Source organism: Eucyclogobius newberryi, unplaced genomic scaffold, assembly GCF_026437365.1.
Source record: "Eucyclogobius newberryi isolate DKJ021-1_F unplaced genomic scaffold, fEucNew1.0.hap1 SCAF_20, whole genome shotgun sequence".
Taxonomy (NCBI): Eukaryota; Metazoa; Chordata; class Actinopteri; order Gobiiformes; family Gobiidae; genus Eucyclogobius; species Eucyclogobius newberryi.
This window is the reverse complement of record NW_027315835.1, coordinates 17,006,823-17,025,502: the sequence shown is the minus strand read 5'-3', so window position 1 is coordinate 17,025,502 and position 18,680 is coordinate 17,006,823. Positions and strand designations below refer to the sequence as shown.

The 18,680-nt window shown below is 44.4% G+C and overlaps 1 protein-coding gene across 1 annotated transcript; it reads left to right on the top strand.

Annotated features, from left to right (window-relative positions):
- Nucleotides 1-7: 7 nt before the first annotated feature.
- Nucleotides 8-17,260, top strand: LOC140369532 (IgGFc-binding protein-like; the record flags this gene model as incomplete). The annotated part of the gene is made up of 34 exons (XM_072456896.1): nt 8-412; nt 483-1,056; nt 1,136-1,492; nt 1,635-2,035; nt 2,106-2,679; nt 2,759-3,115; nt 3,372-3,595; nt 3,639-4,302; nt 4,382-4,639; nt 4,881-5,281; nt 5,352-5,925; nt 6,005-6,216; nt 6,656-6,904; nt 6,975-7,548; nt 7,628-7,885; nt 8,127-8,527; nt 8,598-9,171; nt 9,251-9,607; nt 9,750-10,150; nt 10,221-10,794; nt 10,874-11,230; nt 11,487-11,773; nt 11,844-12,417; nt 12,497-13,092; nt 13,181-13,335; nt 13,414-13,805; nt 13,877-14,073; nt 14,227-14,368; nt 14,499-14,606; nt 14,686-14,870; nt 14,951-15,075; nt 16,578-16,829; nt 16,899-17,052; nt 17,171-17,260. Coding segments are annotated over 34 exons (11,997 nt in total), but the record flags the coding sequence as incomplete, so codon positions are not given.
- Nucleotides 17,261-18,680: the final 1,420 nt, after the last annotated feature.

The window sequence follows — 18,680 nt, the reverse complement described above, 5'->3', positions numbered from 1 at the left end:
ACATTTTACAGGTGTGTCCATCCAGCTGGGTGTGTCCTTTTGGACTGACAGTACCTGCACAAACAAGTGCACCTGCACCACATCTGGCCTGTCGTGTGTCAATGGAGCCTGTGCCCATTCCCAAGTCTGTAATCCTCTTAATGATTTGCACTTTACCTGCCAGTCTGTCCAGAAGGGTATCTGCACCATTAGCGGTGATCCTCATTACACAACGTTTGACGGAAAGCGGCACCACTTCCAGGGCGCCTGCACTTATGTCCTGTCCGAGCAGTGTGGTTCAGATCTGCCCCACTACATAGTAGAAGGCTCCAATGAGCATCGGGGCAGCAAGGCCACATGGACAAGATTGGTCAAAATATTTGTGTACAATCAAACCATTGAGCTTGTCAAAGGGCATGGTGGTGAAGCTAAGGTTTGCATTTACACATTTAACAGTCAGCAGCAGAATCAGGTTCTCATATGTTATTGGTCTTCTTTTACAGGTCGACGGTGTATTTACAACTACCCCGTTCTTCCTCGCCAATGGCGATGTTCATGTTTACACATCAGGTCCTTCAGTTGTTGTCAGTACTGCCTTTGGTTTGGTGGTTTCTTATGACGCAAATCATTATGTGAAAATCAAAGTGCCATACAGTTACCAGGGAGCCACATGTGGTCTTTGTGGGAACTTTAACAATGATTCCAATGATGACTTTCAAACACCAGAAGGCCAAATTGTTAGCGCTTTTGACTTTGGTAATAGCTGGCAAGTGCCAAGTGCCGATGAGCCTGAATGTGAGGCTGTATGTGAAGGTTTAGACTGTGGTCAATGTCCTGAAGATAAGGAGGCTTTATTCAGAAATACTGATCACTGCGGCATCCTTCAAGACACCTCTGGACCTTTTGCAGCTTGTCACAGTGTGCTATCCCCAGCGGCCTATGTGGAGGATTGTCTGTATGATCTGTGTTTGGAGGGAGGGCAACAACGTATTCTCTGTCTAGCCCTAAATGTGTACGCCAGTGAGTGTCAAGAAAAGGGTGTACAACTTCCAAGATGGAGAACAGCCGGCTTCTGCGGTACGTGAACGTCCACCTATTTAAATGATAATAAATAACAAACAACGATTATCCAGCTGATTTCATCTTTTTGTTGTAGAAATCCACTGTCCACCTAACAGCCACTTTGAGTCTCAGGGCACGGCATGTCCAGCTACCTGTGTCAACCCTGAGTCTCCTCATGACTGTGAGCTCACTCCCATTGAGAGCTGCATTTGTGATGAAGGCTTTGTTCTGAGCGGTGCAGACTGCGTGCCTCTCCATGAGTGCGGCTGCAGCTTTGAGGGGCGCTACTATCATTCTGGACAAACCGTAATACTGGACCAAGACTGTGGCAGAGTTTGTGATTGCATTTCCGGTAACATGACTTGCCATTCTCATAGTTGTGGACCACATGAACAGTGCAAGGTGGTGGATGGAGAAAGAGGATGCTACAGTCACACATGCTCCATCTCAGGTGATCCTTCCTGCTTGAATTTTTCTACAAATCTGTAACAGCTATTTATTCAGTTGTGTTAAGAATCGATACAAGAACTGTTTCGTCAACTCAAAACTTCAGTGCAGGAAATAAAGGGAATAATGTTATACACATTTTACAGGTGTGTCCATCCAGCTGGGTGTGTCCTTTTGGACTGACAGTACCTGCACAAACAAGTGCACCTGCACCACATCTGGCCTGTCGTGTGTCAATGGAGCCTGTGCCCATTCCCAAGTCTGTAATCCTCTTAATGATTTGCACTTTACCTGCCAGTCTGTCCAGAAGGGTATCTGCACCATTAGCGGTGATCCTCATTATACAACGTTTGACGGAAAGCGGCACCACTTCCAGGGCGCCTGCACTTATGTCCTGTCCGAGCAGTGTGGTTCAGATCTGCCCCACTACAGAGTAGAAGGCTCCAATGAGCATCGGGGCAGCAAGGCCACATGGACAAGATTGGTCAAAATATTTGTGTACAATCAAACCATTGAGCTTGTCAAAGGGCATGGTGGTGAAGCTAAGGTTTGCATTTACACATTTAACAGTCAGCAGCAGAATCAGGTTCTCATATGTTATTGGTCTTCTTTTACAGGTCGACGGTGTATTTACAACTACCCCGTTCTTCCTCGCCAATGGCGATGTTCATGTTTACACATCAGGTCCTTCAGTTGTTGTCAGTACTGCCTTTGGTTTGGTGGTTTCTTATGACGCAAATCATTATGTGAAAATCAAAGTGCCATACAGTTACCAGGGAGCCACATGTGGTCTTTGTGGGAACTTTAACAATGATTCCAATGATGACTTTCAAACACCAGAAGGCCAAATTGTTAGCGCTTTTGACTTTGGTAATAGCTGGCAAGTGCCAAGTGCCGATGAGCCTGAATGTGAGGCTGTATGTGAAGGTTTAGACTGTGGTCAATGTCCTGAAGATAAGGAGGCTTTATTCAGAAATACTGATCACTGCGGCATCCTTCAAGACACCTCTGGACCTTTTGCAGCTTGTCACAGTGTGCTATCCCCAGCGGCCTATGTGGAGGATTGTCTGTATGATCTGTGTTTGGAGGGAGGGCAACAACGTATTCTCTGTCTAGCCCTAAATGTGTACGCCAGTGAGTGTCAAGAAAAGGGTGTACAACTTCCAAGATGGAGAACAGCCGGCTTCTGCGGTACGTGAACGTCCACCTATTTAAATGATAATAAATAACAAACAACGATTATCCAGCTGATTTCATCTTTTTGTTGTAGAAATCCACTGTCCACCTAACAGCCACTTTGAGTCTCAGGGCACGGCATGTCCAGCTACCTGTGTCAACCCTGAGTCTCCTCATGACTGTGAGCTCACTCCCATTGAGAGCTGCATTTGTGATGGAGGCTTTGTTCTGAGCGGTGCAGACTGCGTGCCTCTCCATGAGTGCGGCTGCAGCTTTGAGGGGCGCTACTATCATTCTGGACAAACCGTAATACTGGACCAAGACTGTGGCAGAGTTTGTGATTGCATTTCCGGTAACATGACTTGCCATTCTCATAGTTGTGGACCACATGAACAGTGCAAGGTGGTGGATGGAGAAAGAGGATGCTACAGTCACACATGCTCCATCTCAGGTGATCCTTCCTGCTTGAATTTTTCTACAAATCTGTAACAGCTATTTCTTCAGTTGTGTTAAGAATCGATACAAGAACTGTTTCGTCAACTCAAAACTTCAGTGCAGGAAATAAAGGGAATAATGTTATACACATTTTACAGGTGTGTCCATCCAGCTGGGTGTGTCCTTTTGGACTGACAGAACCTGCACAAACAAGTGCACCTGCACCACATCTGGCCTGTCGTGTGTCAATGGAGCCTGTGCCCATTCCCAAGTCTGTAATCCTCTTAATGATTTGCACTTTACCTGCCAGTCTGTCCAGAAGGGTATCTGCACCATTAGCGGTGATCCTCATTATACAACGTTTGACGGAAAGCGGCACCACTTCCAGGGCGCCTGCACTTATGTCCTGTCCGAGCAGTGTGGTTCAGATCTGCCCTACTACAGAGTAGAAGGCTCCAATGAGCATCGGGGCAGCAAGGCCGCATGGACAAGATTGGTCAAAATATTTGTGTACAATCAAACCATTGAGCTTGTCAAAGGGCATGGTGGTGAAGCTAAGGTTTGCATTTACACATTTAACAGTCAGCAGCAGAATCAGGTTCTCATATGTTATTGGTCTTCTTTTACAGGTCGACGGTGTATTTACAACTACCCCGTTCTTCCTCGCCAATGGCGATGTTCATGTTTACACATCAGGTCCTTCAGTTGTTGTCAGTACTGCCTTTGGTTTGGTGGTTTCTTATGACGCAAATCATTATGTGAAAATCAAAGTGCCATACAGTTACCAGGGAGCCACATGTGGTCTTTGTGGGAACTTTAACAATGATTCCAATGATGACTTTCAAACACCAGAAGGCCAAATTGTTAGCGCTTTTGACTTTGGTAATAGCTGGCAAGTGCCAAGTGCCGATGAGCCTGAATGTGAGGCTGTATGTGAAGGTTTAGACTGTGGTCAATGTCCTGAAGATAAGGAGGCTTTATTCAGAAATACTGATCACTGCGGCATCCTTCAAGACACCTCTGGACCTTTTGCAGCTTGTCACAGTGTGCTATCCCCAGCGGCCTATGTGGAGGATTGTCTGTATGATCTGTGTTTGGAGGGAGGACAACAACGTATTCTCTGTCAAGCCCTAAATGTGTACGCCAGTGAGTGTCAAGAAAAGGGTGTACAACTTCCAAGATGGAGAACAGCCGGCTTCTGCGGTACGTGAACGTCCACCTATTTAAATGATAATAAATAACAAACAACGATTATCCAGCTGATTTCATCTTTTTGTTGTAGAAATCCACTGTCCACCTAACAGCCAATTTGAGTCTCAGGGCACGGCATGTCCAGCTACCTGTGTCAACCCTGAGTCTCCTCATGACTGTGAGCTCACTCCCATTGAGAGCTGCATTTGTGATGGAGGCTTTGTTCTGAGCGGTGCAGACTGCGTGCCTCTCCATGAGTGCGGCTGCAGCTTTGAGGGGCGCTACTATCATTCTGGACAAACCGTAATACTGGACCAAGACTGTGGCAGAGTTTGTGATTGCATTTCCGGTAACATGACTTGCCATTCTCATAGTTGTGGAGCACATGAACAGTGCAAGGTGGTGGATGGAGAAAGAGGATGCTACAGTCACACATGCTCCATCTCAGGTGATCCTTCCTGCTTGAATTTTTCTACAAATCTGTAACAGCTATTTCTTCAGTTGTGTTAAGAATCGATACAAGAACTGTTTCGTCAACTCAAAACTTCAGTGCAGGAAATAAAGGGAATAATGTTATACACATTTTACAGGTGTGTCCATCCAGCTGGGTGTGTCCTTTTGGACTGACAGTACCTGCACAAACAAGTGCACCTGCACCACATCTGGCCTGTCGTGTGTCAATGGAGCCTGTGCCCATTCCCAAGTCTGTAATCCTCTTAATGATTTGCACTTTACCTGCCAGTCTGTCCAGAAGGGTATCTGCACCATTAGCGGTGATCCTCATTACACAACGTTTGACGGAAAGCGGCACCACTTCCAGGGCGCCTGCACTTATGTCCTGTCCGAGCAGTGTGGTTCAGATCTGCCCCACTACAGAGTAGAAGGCTCCAATGAGCATCGGGGCAGCAAGGCCACATGGACAAGATTGGTCAAAATATTTGTGTACAATCAAACCATTGAGCTTGTCAAAGGGCATGGTGGTGAAGCTAAGGTTTGCATTTACACATTTAACAGTCAGCAGCAGAATCAGGTTCTCATATGTTATTGGTCTTCTTTTACAGGTCGACGGTGTATTTACAACTACCCCGTTCTTCCTCGCCAATGGCGATGTTCATGTTTACACATCAGGTCCTTCAGTTGTTGTCAGTACTGCCTTTGGTTTGGTGGTTTCTTATGACGCAAATCATTATGTGAAAATCAAAGTGCCATACAGTTACCAGGGAGTCACATGTGGTCTTTGTGGGAACTTTAACAATGATTCCAATGATGACTTTCAAACACCAGAAGGCCAAATTGTTAGCGCTTTTGACTTTGGTAATAGCTGGCAAGTGCCAAGTGCCGATGAGCCTGAATGTGAGGCTGTATGTGAAGGTTTAGACTGTGGTCAATGTCCTGAAGATAAGGAGGCTTTATTCAGAAATACTGATCACTGCGGCATCCTTCAAGACACCTCTGGACCTTTTGCAGCTTGTCACAGTGTGCTATCCCCAGCGGCCTATGTGGAGGATTGTCTGTATGATCTGTGTTTGGAGGGAGGACAACAACGTATTCTCTGTCTAGCCCTAAATGTGTACGCCAGTGAGTGTCAAGAAAAGGGTGTACAACTTCCAAGATGGAGAACAGCCGGCTTCTGCGGTACGTGAACGTCCACCTATTTAAATGATAATAAATAACAAACAACGATTATCCAGCTGATTTCATCTTTTTGTTGTAGAAATCCACTGTCCACCTAACAGCCACTTTGAGTCTCAGGGCACGGCATGTCCAGCTACCTGTGTCAACCCTGAGTCTCCTCATGACTGTGAGCTCACTCCCATTGAGAGCTGCATTTGTGATGGAGGCTTTGTTCTGAGCGGTGCAGACTGCGTGCCTCTCCATGAGTGCGGCTGCAGCTTTGAGGGGCGCTACTATCATTCTGGACAAACCGTAATACTGGACCAAGACTGTGGCAGAGTTTGTGATTGCATTTCCGGTAACATGACTTGCCATTCTCATAGTTGTGGACCACATGAACAGTGCAAGGTGGTGGATGGAGAAAGAGGATGCTACAGTCACACATGCTCCATCTCAGGTGATCCTTCCTGCTTGAATTTTTCTACAAATCTGTAACAGCTATTTCTTCAGTTGTGTTAAGAATCGATACAAGAACTGTTTCGTCAACTCAAAACTTCAGTGCAGGAAATAAAGGGAATAATGTTATACACATTTTACAGGTGTGTCCATCCAGCTGGGTGTGTCCTTTTGGACTGACAGTACCTGCACAAACAAGTGCACCTGCACCACATCTGGCCTGTCGTGTGTCAATGGAGCCTGTGCCCATTCCCAAGTCTGTAATCCTCTTAATGATTTGCACTTTACCTGCCAGTCTGTCCAGAAGGGTATCTGCACCATTAGCGGTGATCCTCATTACACAACGTTTGACGGAAAGCAGCACCACTTCCAGGGCGCCTGCACTTATGTCCTGTCCGAGCAGTGTGGTTCAGATCTGCCCCACTACAGAGTAGAAGGCTCCAATGAGCATCGGGGCAGCAAGGCCACATGGACAAGATTGGTCAAAATATTTGTGTACAATCAAACCATTGAGCTTGTCAAAGGGCATGGTGGTGAAGCTAAGGTTTGCATTTACACATTTAACAGTCAGCAGCAGAATCAGGTTCTCATATGTTATTGGTCTTCTTTTACAGGTCGACGGTGTATTTACAACTACCCCGTTCTTCCTCGCCAATGGCGATGTTCATGTTTACACATCAGGTCCTTCAGTTGTTGTCAGTACTGCCTTTGGTTTGGTGGTTTCTTATGACGCAAATCATTATGTGAAAATCAAAGTGCCATACAGTTACCAGGGAGTCACATGTGGTCTTTGTGGGAACTTTAACAATGATTCCAATGATGACTTTCAAACACCAGAAGGCCAAATTGTTAGCGCTTTTGACTTTGGTAATAGCTGGCAAGTGCCAAGTGCCGATGAGCCTGAATGTGAGGCTGTATGTGAAGGTTTAGACTGTGGTCAATGTCCTGAAGATAAGGAGGCTTTATTCAGAAATACTGATCACTGCGGCATCCTTCAAGACACCTCTGGACCTTTTGCAGCTTGTCACAGTGTGCTATCCCCAGCGGCCTATGTGGAGGATTGTCTGTATGATCTGTGTTTGGAGGGAGGGCAACAACGTATTCTCTGTCTAGCCCTAAATGTGTACGCCAGTGAGTGTCAAGAAAAGGGTGTACAACTTCCAAGATGGAGAACAGCCGGCTTCTGCGGTACGTGAACGTCCACCTATTTAAATGATAATAAATAACAAACAACGATTATCCAGCTGATTTCATCTTTTTGTTGTAGAAATCCACTGTCCACCTAACAGCCACTTTGAGTCTCAGGGCACGGCATGTCCAGCTACCTGTGTCAACCCTGAGTCTCCTCATGACTGTGAGCTCACTCCCATTGAGAGCTGCATTTGTGATGGAGGCTTTGTTCTGAGCGGTGCAGACTGCGTGCCTCTCCATGAGTGCGGCTGCAGCTTTGAGGGGCGCTACTATCATTCTGGACAAACCGTAATACTGGACCAAGACTGTGGCAGAGTTTGTGATTGCATTTCCGGTAACATGACTTGCCATTCTCATAGTTGTGGACCACATGAACAGTGCAAGGTGGTGGATGGAGAAAGAGGATGCTACAGTCACACATGCTCCATCTCAGGTGATCCTTCCTGCTTGAATTTTTCTACAAATCTGTAACAGCTATTTCTTCAGTTGTGTTAAGAATCGATACAAGAACTGTTTCGTCAACTCAAAACTTCAGTGCAGGAAATAAAGGGAATAATGTTATACACATTTTACAGGTGTGTCCATCCAGCTGGGTGTGTCCTTTTGGACTGACAGAACCTGCACAAACAAGTGCACCTGCACCACATCTGGCCTGTCGTGTGTCAATGGAGCCTGTGCCCATTCCCAAGTCTGTAATCCTCTTAATGATTTGCACTTTACCTGCCAGTCTGTCCAGAAGGGTATCTGCACCATTAGCGGTGATCCTCATTATACAACGTTTGACGGAAAGCGGCACCACTTCCAGGGCGCCTGCACTTATGTCCTGTCCGAGCAGTGTGGTTCAGATCTGCCCTACTACAGAGTAGAAGGCTCCAATGAGCATCGGGGCAGCAAGGCCGCATGGACAAGATTGGTCAAAATATTTGTGTACAATCAAACCATTGAGCTTGTCAAAGGGCATGGTGGTGAAGCTAAGGTTTGCATTTACACATTTAACAGTCAGCAGCAGAATCAGGTTCTCATATGTTATTGGTCTTCTTTTACAGGTCGACGGTGTATTTACAACTACCCCGTTCTTCCTCGCCAATGGCGATGTTCATGTTTACACATCAGGTCCTTCAGTTGTTGTCAGTACTGCCTTTGGTTTGGTGGTTTCTTATGACGCAAATCATTATGTGAAAATCAAAGTGCCATACAGTTACCAGGGAGCCACATGTGGTCTTTGTGGGAACTTTAACAATGATTCCAATGATGACTTTCAAACACCAGAAGACCAAATTGTTAGCGCTTTTGACTTTGGTAATAGCTGGCAAGTGCCAAGTGCCGATGAGCCTGAATGTGAGGCTGTATGTGAAGGTTTAGACTGTGGTCAATGTCCTGAAGATAAGGAGGCTTTATTCAGAAATACTGATCACTGCGGCATCCTTCAAGACACCTCTGGACCTTTTGCAGCTTGTCACAGTGTGCTATCCCCAGCGGCCTATGTGGAGGATTGTCTGTATGATCTGTGTTTGGAGGGAGGACAACAACGTATTCTCTGTCAAGCCCTAAATGTGTACGCCAGTGAGTGTCAAGAAAAGGGTGTACAACTTCCAAGATGGAGAACAGCCGGCTTCTGCGGTACGTGAACGTCCACCTATTTAAATGATAATAAATAACAAACAACGATTATCCAGCTGATTTCATCTTTTTGTTGTAGAAATCCACTGTCCACCTAACAGCCAATTTGAGTCTCAGGGCACGGCATGTCCAGCTACCTGTGTCAACCCTGAGTCTCCTCATGACTGTGAGCTCACTCCCATTGAGAGCTGCATTTGTGATGGAGGCTTTGTTCTGAGCGGTGCAGACTGCGTGCCTCTCCATGAGTGCGGCTGCAGCTTTGAGGGGCGCTACTATCATTCTGGACAAACCGTAATACTGGACCAAGACTGTGGCAGAGTTTGTGATTGCATTTCCGGTAACATGACTTGCCATTCTCATAGTTGTGGAGCACATGAACAGTGCAAGGTGGTGGATGGAGAAAGAGGATGCTACAGTCACACATGCTCCATCTCAGGTGATCCTTCCTGCTTGAATTTTTCTACAAATCTGTAACAGCTATTTCTTCAGTTGTGTTAAGAATTGATACAAGAACTGTTTCGTCAACTCAAAACTTCAGTGCAGGAAATAAAGGGAATAATGTTATACACATTTTACAGGTGTGTCCATCCACCTGGGTGTGTCCTTTTGGACTGACAGTACCTGCACAAACAAGTGCACCTGCACCACATCTGGCCTGTCGTGTGTCAATGGAGCCTGTGCCCATTCCCAAGTCTGTAATCCTCTTAATGATTTGCACTTTACCTGCCAGTCTGTCCAGAAGGGTATCTGCACCATTAGCGGTGATCCTCATTACACAACGTTTGACGGAAAGCAGCACCACTTCCAGGGCGCCTGCACTTATGTCCTGTCCGAGCAGTGTGGTTCAGATCTGCCCCACTACAGAGTAGAAGGCTCCAATGAGCATCGGGGCAGCAAGGCCACATGGACAAGATTGGTCAAAATATTTGTGTACAATCAAACCATTGAGCTTGTCAAAGGGCATGGTGGTGAAGCTAAGGTTTGCATTTACACATTTAACAGTCAGCAGCAGAATCAGGTTCTCATATGTTATTGGTCTTCTTTTACAGGTCGACGGTGTATTTACAACTACCCCGTTCTTCCTCGCCAATGGCGATGTTCATGTTTACACATCAGGTCCTTCAGTTGTTGTCAGTACTGCCTTTGGTTTGGTGGTTTCTTATGACGCAAATCATTATGTGAAAATCAAAGTGCCATACAGTTACCAGGGAGTCACATGTGGTCTTTGTGGGAACTTTAACAATGATTCCAATGATGACTTTCAAACACCAGAAGGCCAAATTGTTAGCGCTTTTGACTTTGGTAATAGCTGGCAAGTGCCAAGTGCCGATGAGCCTGAATGTGAGGCTGTATGTGAAGGTTTAGACTGTGGTCAATGTCCTGAAGATAAGGAGGCTTTATTCAGAAATACTGATCACTGCGGCATCCTTCAAGACACCTCTGGACCTTTTGCAGCTTGTCACAGTGTGCTATCCCCAGCGGCCTATGTGGAGGATTGTCTGTATGATCTGTGTTTGGAGGGAGGACAACAACGTATTCTCTGTCTAGCCCTAAATGTGTACGCCAGTGAGTGTCAAGAAAAGGGTGTACAACTTCCAAGATGGAGAACAGCCGGCTTCTGCGGTACGTGAACGTCCACCTATTTAAATGATAATAAATAACAAACAACGATTATCCAGCTGATTTCATCTTTTTGTTGTAGAAATCCACTGTCCACCTAACAGCCACTTTGAGTCTCAGGGCACGGCATGTCCAGCTACCTGTGTCAACCCTGAGTCTCCTCATGACTGTGAGCTCACTCCCATTGAGAGCTGCATTTGTGATGGAGGCTTTGTTCTGAGCGGTGCAGACTGCGTGCCTCTCCATGAGTGCGGCTGCAGCTTTGAGGGGCGCTACTATCATTCTGGACAAACCGTAATACTGGACCAAGACTGTGGCAGAGTTTGTGATTGCATTTCCGGTAACATGACTTGCCATTCTCATAGTTGTGGACCACATGAACAGTGCAAGGTGGTGGATGGAGAAAGAGGATGCTACAGTCACACATGCTCCATCTCAGGTGATCCTTCCTGCTTGAATTTTTCTACAAATCTGTAACAGCTATTTCTTCAGTTGTGTTAAGAATCGATACAAGAACTGTTTCGTCAACTCAAAACTTCAGTGCAGGAAATAAAGGGAATAATGTTATACACATTTTACAGGTGTGTCCATCCAGCTGGGTGTGTCCTTTTGGACTGACAGTACCTGCACAAACAAGTGCACCTGCACCACATCTGGCCTGTCGTGTGTCAATGGAGCCTGTGCCCATTCCCAAGTCTGTAATCCTCTTAATGATTTGCACTTTACCTGCCAGTCTGTCCAGAAGGGTATCTGCACCATTAGCGGTGATCCTCATTACACAACATTTGACGGAAAGCGGCACCACTTCCAGGGCGCCTGCACTTATGTCCTGTCCGAGCAGTGTGGTTCAGATCTGCCCCACTACAGAGTAGAAGGCTCCAATGAGCATCGGGGCAGCAAGGCCACATGGACAAGATTGGTCAAAATATTTGTGTACAATCAAACCATTGAGCTTGTCAAAGGGCATGGTGGTGAAGCTAAGGTTTGCATTTACACATTTAACAGTCAGCAGCAGAATCAGGTTCTCATATGTTATTGGTCTTCTTTTACAGGTCGACGGTGTATTTACAACTACCCCGTTCTTCCTCGCCAATGGCGATGTTCATGTTTACACATCAGGTCCTTCAGTTGTTGTCAGTACTGCCTTTGGTTTGGTGGTTTCTTATGACGCAAATCATTATGTGAAAATCAAAGTGCCATACAGTTACCAGGGAGTCACATGTGGTCTTTGTGGGAACTTTAACAATGATTCCAATGATGACTTTCAAACACCAGAAGGCCAAATTGTTAGCGCTTTTGACTTTGGTAATAGCTGGCAAGTGCCAAGTGCCGATGAGCCTGAATGTGAGGCTGTATGTGAAGGTTTAGACTGTGGTCAATGTCCTGAAGATAAGGAGGCTTTATTCAGAAATACTGATCACTGCGGCATCCTTCAAGACACCTCTGGACCTTTTGCAGCTTGTCACAGTGTGCTATCCCCAGCGGCCTATGTGGAGGATTGTCTGTATGATCTGTGTTTGGAGGGAGGACAACAACGTATTCTCTGTCTAGCCCTAAATGTGTACGCCAGTGAGTGTCAAGAAAAGGGTGTACAACTTCCAAGATGGAGAACAGCCGGCTTCTGCGGTACGTGAACGTCCACCTATTTAAATGATAATAAATAACAAACAACGATTATCCAGCTGATTTCATCTTTTTGTTGTAGAAATCCACTGTCCACCTAACAGCCACTTTGAGTCTCAGGGCACGGCATGTCCAGCTACCTGTGTCAACCCTGAGTCTCCTCATGACTGTGAGCTCACTCCCATTGAGAGCTGCATTTGTGATGAAGGCTTTGTTCTGAGCGGTGCAGACTGCGTGCCTCTCCATGAGTGCGGCTGCAGCTTTGAGGGGCGCTACTATCATTCTGGACAAACCGTAATACTGGACCAAGACTGTGGCAGAGTTTGTGATTGCATTTCCGGTAACATGACTTGCCATTCTCATAGTTGTGGAGCACATGAACAGTGCAAGGTGGTGGATGGAGAAAGAGGTTGCAGACTTAAACACAACCATGGCACTTGTTCTGGTTCAGGGGATCCTCATTATAGCACCTTTGATGGAAGACTCTATGACTTTCAGGGGACTTGCCGTTACGTTCTGGCCACACTTTGTAATCATACAAGTCAATTGAATAACTTTAGTGTGGAAGTCAAGAATGAGGCGTTGACTGGGTTGACAGTTTCAGTAACTGCTGAAGTCTATCTGAATATATGGGGCTTCGACATCCTACTTTCAAGCCAACACAACGCTCAGGTCAAGGTAAGTCAACCGTCCATACATATACATTTTTAACTTATTATATATTATATAAATGGTTATATAAAGTCATCATTGTTTATTTTCCAAGGTAAATGGTATTTGGAAGAACCTGCCCCTTTTACTGTATGGAACAGCTTTGTCAGTTTTTTTAAGTGGACAACACATGGTTGTAAACACTGAGTTTGGTTTGCATGTCTCCTATGGTGGAGATAAAGTGTCCGTTACAGTTCCATCTAGCTACAGGTATAGCCTTTTTGAGATTGATGCAGTTTTCATTTTTGGTGTACCTTATTAAATAAACTTAATTCCATATTTGGACAGTGGAAAAACATGTGGACTGTGCGGAAACTTCGATGGAAACCCAAGTGATGACTTTCAGACTCCTTCAGGACTGAGTGTCACATCCCCATCTGATTTTGGGACATCTTGGAAGGTAGCAGGCAACAACAGCTGTAGTGATGGCTGTGGATCCTCCTGTCCAAAGTGTACTGATGATCGTGCAGCTCGAGCCCAGTGTGACATCATTCGCGCAGCTGAGGGTCCTTTCAGCTCGTGTCATCAGCATGTGGATCCAGTGACATATTTCAATGACTGTGTGTTTGATGTGTGCATTGGTGGTATAGAGCTGCTGTGTTCCTCTATCCAAGGTTATGTCAGTTCCTGTCAGTCAGCTGAAGTTCTCATTCATCCTTGGAGACATAACACCATTTGCCGTGAGTGAACCGTCTTTTCTTCTTAAGCTACATAAACAATCAATTCATGTCTGAACAATGTATGTCTGCAGATATGGTATGCCCAGCCCACAGTCACTATGAGCTTTGTGGCAATGACTGTGATCGCACTTGTGCCAGCAGCTTTAATCTAACCTGTGATCATGCATGTTCGGAGGGTTGTTTCTGTGACGAGGGCTTGGTGAGAAGTGGGACCAAGTGTGTCCCAGAGGAAGAATGCGGATGCCAAGATAACGGTTTCTACTATTATGTAAGCAAAGTTCACAAACCCAGTCCATTAACTTGAATTACAAGTCTCACAAGCATAGACTTGAAAAACGTACGAAGTTGAATCAAATAGGATTCTGTTTGTATTTTAACATTGAAATAATACATTCTGCTTGTTTTCCACTGCATGTTCTAGGCTGGTGAATCCTTCTGGGTGGACGGGTGCTCCCAGCACTGCGAATGCACTGCTAACAAGTTAAGCTGCATAGCCACAAATTGTTCCCCCCAAGAAAAGTGCAGCCTGAGAGATGGAATCCTGGGCTGTTATGGAGAGATAGGTACAGTTTCAGCAAATACATAAAACCAACACATTTGTTGTCTCTTACAGGCTGTATAAGTATATAGGTTAAGTTATATTGTACATTGTAAATGATTTGTACATGGTGTTTATTTTGGTAAATGAATCAGATCCTTGCTGGGAGTCGCAATGCATTGATAATGAATGGTGTGGAGAAAAAGAAGGTATTTATGGATGCTTCTGTAATGAGAATGCCCTCCAGAACAGTGACAATTTTGGTAAGAACTAAAAAAATAAAAAAAATAAATTATATAGTTGGTTGATACTTGTTGGTTGAAACTGACATTTCTTCTTTAGATGCATCCACCACTTGTGTCAGTAGTTCAGGCACTGTCTCCCTCTCCCGCTGCCAGCTCTTTGAGGCCGGGTTTCATCCCAGTGCGCTCCATCTCAGAGACGACTCCTGTAAAGGTTCTCTCCAAAGTGGACGCTTAGTTTTCCATTTCAATAATGATGACCAGTTGTGTGGCACCACTCTGAAGGTGAACTATTTATTGCTTTTACTTTTACTTTTACATTAATATATAACCCATTTTCTCATCGTATGTACCTGTTTTTTCAGAGCAATGGAAGCCATTTTATCTATGAGAATGTAATTCTTGGGGACGACATCCAAATAGTTTTCTCCTGTATTTTTCCTCTGACTTCTGCTGTGTCAATGGATGTAGCTATCAATCCCGTTGAAAGGTGTTTGTCATTTTACAAATGTATTTTGTAAAGAGCAATTTGCTAACTGTGACAATTCAAATTTTCTAATACTAACATATATATATATATATATATTCTATATACCCGCCTAAGGCCCGAAGTCACTGGGATAGGCTCCAGTCACCCGCGACCCCGAAAGGGAACAAGCGGTAGAAAATGGATGGATGGATGGATGGATGGATATATATATATATATATATATATATATATATATATATTATATATATATTACATATGTGTGTATGTGTGAGGCAAGTCCTCAGAAGCCAGCTCAATGGCAAGAACAAATCCCGGGCAATCAACAGCTACGCCCTGCCAGTGATCAGATACCCTGCAGGAATAATCAATTGGCCAAAGGATGAGATACACACCACAGATGTTAAGACACGAAAGCTCCTGACCATGGAGGGTTCAATCCCAAATCCAGCACCCTGAGACTGTACACTAGCTGTAAGGAAGGAGGCCGGGGACTAGTGAGCATGAGAGCAGCTATCCAGGACGAAACGTCCAAGATCCATAAGTACATCAAGGACAAGGCTCCTAGAGATGACGTGCTCAGTGAATGGCTCAGACACTGGGGAATAGAGGATGATGAGGTGCGGGAGGGACCATCATGGGAGGACAAGCCCCTACATGCCCCTAGGATGTACCATCGGAACATAACTGAAGTGGCTGATATCACAAAATCCTACCAATGGTTAGAAAGGGCCGGTCTGAAGGACAGCACAGAGGCCCTGATCATGGCAGCACAGGAGCAGGCCCTGAACACCAGATCAATAGAGGCCCAGATCTACTACACCAAATTAGACCAAAGGTGTAGGCTGTGCAAAGGGGGCCCTGAGACAATCCAGCACATAACTGCAGGGTGCAAGATGCTGGCAGGGACAGCATACATGGAGCGCCATAACCAGGTAGCTGGCATAGTGTACAGAAACATCTGTGCACTGTGCAGAGTACGGGCTGGAGACCCCAAGGACAAAGTGGAAACCACCTCCAAAGGTGGTGGAGAATACGAGAAACTAGAGAAATACCAAGGCCTCAGAGAGGAGCTGGAGAAGGCCTGGAGCGTGAAGGTGAGAGTGCCCGTAGTGATCGGAGCACTTGGGGCAGTGACCCCCAAACTGGAAGAATGGCTCGAGCAGATCCCAGGAAGGACGTCGGAGAACTCGGTCCAGAAAAGTGCAGTGCTAGGAACAGCATAGCTACTGCTCAGAGCCTTCAAGCTCCCAGGCCTCTGGTGGAGGACCCGAGCTTGAAAAGGGGATCACCCGCGGAGGGTGAGGTGAGAGTTTATATACATGGGCAGGGTGTAAGATGCTGGCAGGGAAAGCATACATACATAACCAGGTGGCTGGCATAGTGTATAGAAACATCTGTGCAGAGTATGGACTGGAAACAAACTCAAACAAGCTCTGTGTCTGTATCGTTATTGTATTGTATTTAAACACTGTTTAAATTTATTTTTTCATGTGTTTTTATAGTGCCGTTAAGAAAATCCTCCCTTCAGGTAATGGCCACTATCGGGTGAGAATAATTCCGTATGAGGATGCAGGGTTTCAGTATCCACTGAGCAGCAGCTCAAGCATAGAAATGCACCAGGACGAGCAATTATTCATTGAAGTGCTAACGGAGGGTATCGATGAGCACCAAATATCAACAGTTATGGACTCTTGTTGGGCTACACCAATCAATGAAGAACATTACCCCCTGCGTCAGGATCTAATTTCACAAGGGTACAGGAACTGTTTGTGTAAAGCCAAAAAATAATGGATGAGTCTGTTGACGTCGCGTGTATATTTTAGGTGTCCCGCAGAGGGCTCAGTGAAGATTATTCAGAATGGAAACTCCACAGTAGCACGATTCTCCTTTGAGACTTTTACTTTCAACGACTTTGCTTCTATATACCTGCATTGCCACATCCACCTGTGTGTTATGGACGTCAACGACTGTGTTGTAGTACGTATAAATTATTCTGTATCCAAATATATTTTGTATGTATTATATGGTTGTCTCTTTGTCACAGTTGGATTGTTAACTTAATGACTTGATAATTGTAACTATTTTTTCCCTACAGAACTGCAATGTTCGAACCCGAGGCAGGAGAGATGTATCTTATCATGACAGTGTAATGCTGACCCTTGGCCCTCTTGTCCCATAAGGGCAGGTAATGTACTTTTTTTTTTTTTTTTTAATTGTTAAATGTTGTATCTGTAAATTACACCTGATAATCAAGTTTTATTTTTTGGCAGGCTGACTGATGGGAGTCTTCTTCTACGTAGACTAAATACATAATCTGAAATATAGATGAGTATTGACTAGTGACACAAAGTAAATGAATGATGACAACTAAAAATAATGATTAACTTTATAATTGTAATTTTATATTTTTAACACCAGAAGGCAACATATTGCAAGAGATATATTCTGTCCTCATATTAGAATGCCTTGATGTAATCTTAATAATGATTTCTGTGTTTTAATGATGAATGAGCTTGATACTAATTCAATATAGCATTTTTGCTATTCAGGATGATTTTCTGTAAGTTTTTCATGACATGATATAGTTGGAACAGTTATAATAAATAAACAATACAACTTTGGAGAAACTGTGATCTTTTTCCCCCTTATAAAAATAGCGTGTACTGTATGTCTTTTTACACAGAACCGATTATGTAAAGTACTGGAGTTTAGGTTTCCCTCTCTTTTGTTGGACTTGGTGAAAGGTCTGACAGTTTCCCTTGTGTCTCTTAGCTGATGTTGAAATGAATCTCTTATCCGGATGAAGACCGCAGTCGGCATGAGAGCGTGAAGCCCACACCCACAACATTCTTGATCTCTTTCACAAATCTATTATTTAAATATGTTAAGTTTAGTATATATGTCAGTCTTTTTGACACCAGATCATGTGCAACTGATGAGGGGAGATTTTCCATTATTTTTCATTGAATTTCATATGATAGTCGTAGGGTATATAAAATACCAAAAAATAGGCCTATCAATTGGTCTCAAACTAAATCACATTATTTTGTAGGGCAGGGCGATTCGGAAATGTATGTGTCTCAACTTTTGATATAAAAAAAATATATGGGTTTTTAAAATAAGTTTTAGGAACATAGACAAGGCAGACTTTTTAAATAAAATGCTGTATAAACAACAAATAAACCCTTTCCACGCTATTTAAAACAAAATAGCAATCTATTTTTTTTTTTTTTTTCAAAGTTCCTGCTCCAAACAACATGTTTTTTACTGCCTTAGATTGGCTGTAGACCTGTTGAATAAAAGCTCCAAGCACATACTGACAATTTGATTCATTTCACTTTTGCCTTATTGATCCACTGGTTTATGGTTGTATTATGATGATAAAAATCTTCTGGTTTGACTTCTGAGATCAAAGTCCTTCGAGCAGTCTGTGGACAAGTTTCGATTGGTTCCGTTTAATTTATTATTGTACTTTCACATTATTGGATTGATCACCTTTAGGGCAATTCGAAACCTCCAAAAGTGTCTCCACTGAACTGAAACCGTATTGGTCAGTTTAAGTCCTCCTGACTGCTTTTGAGCGAGATGATTGGACAAGAGAGAAC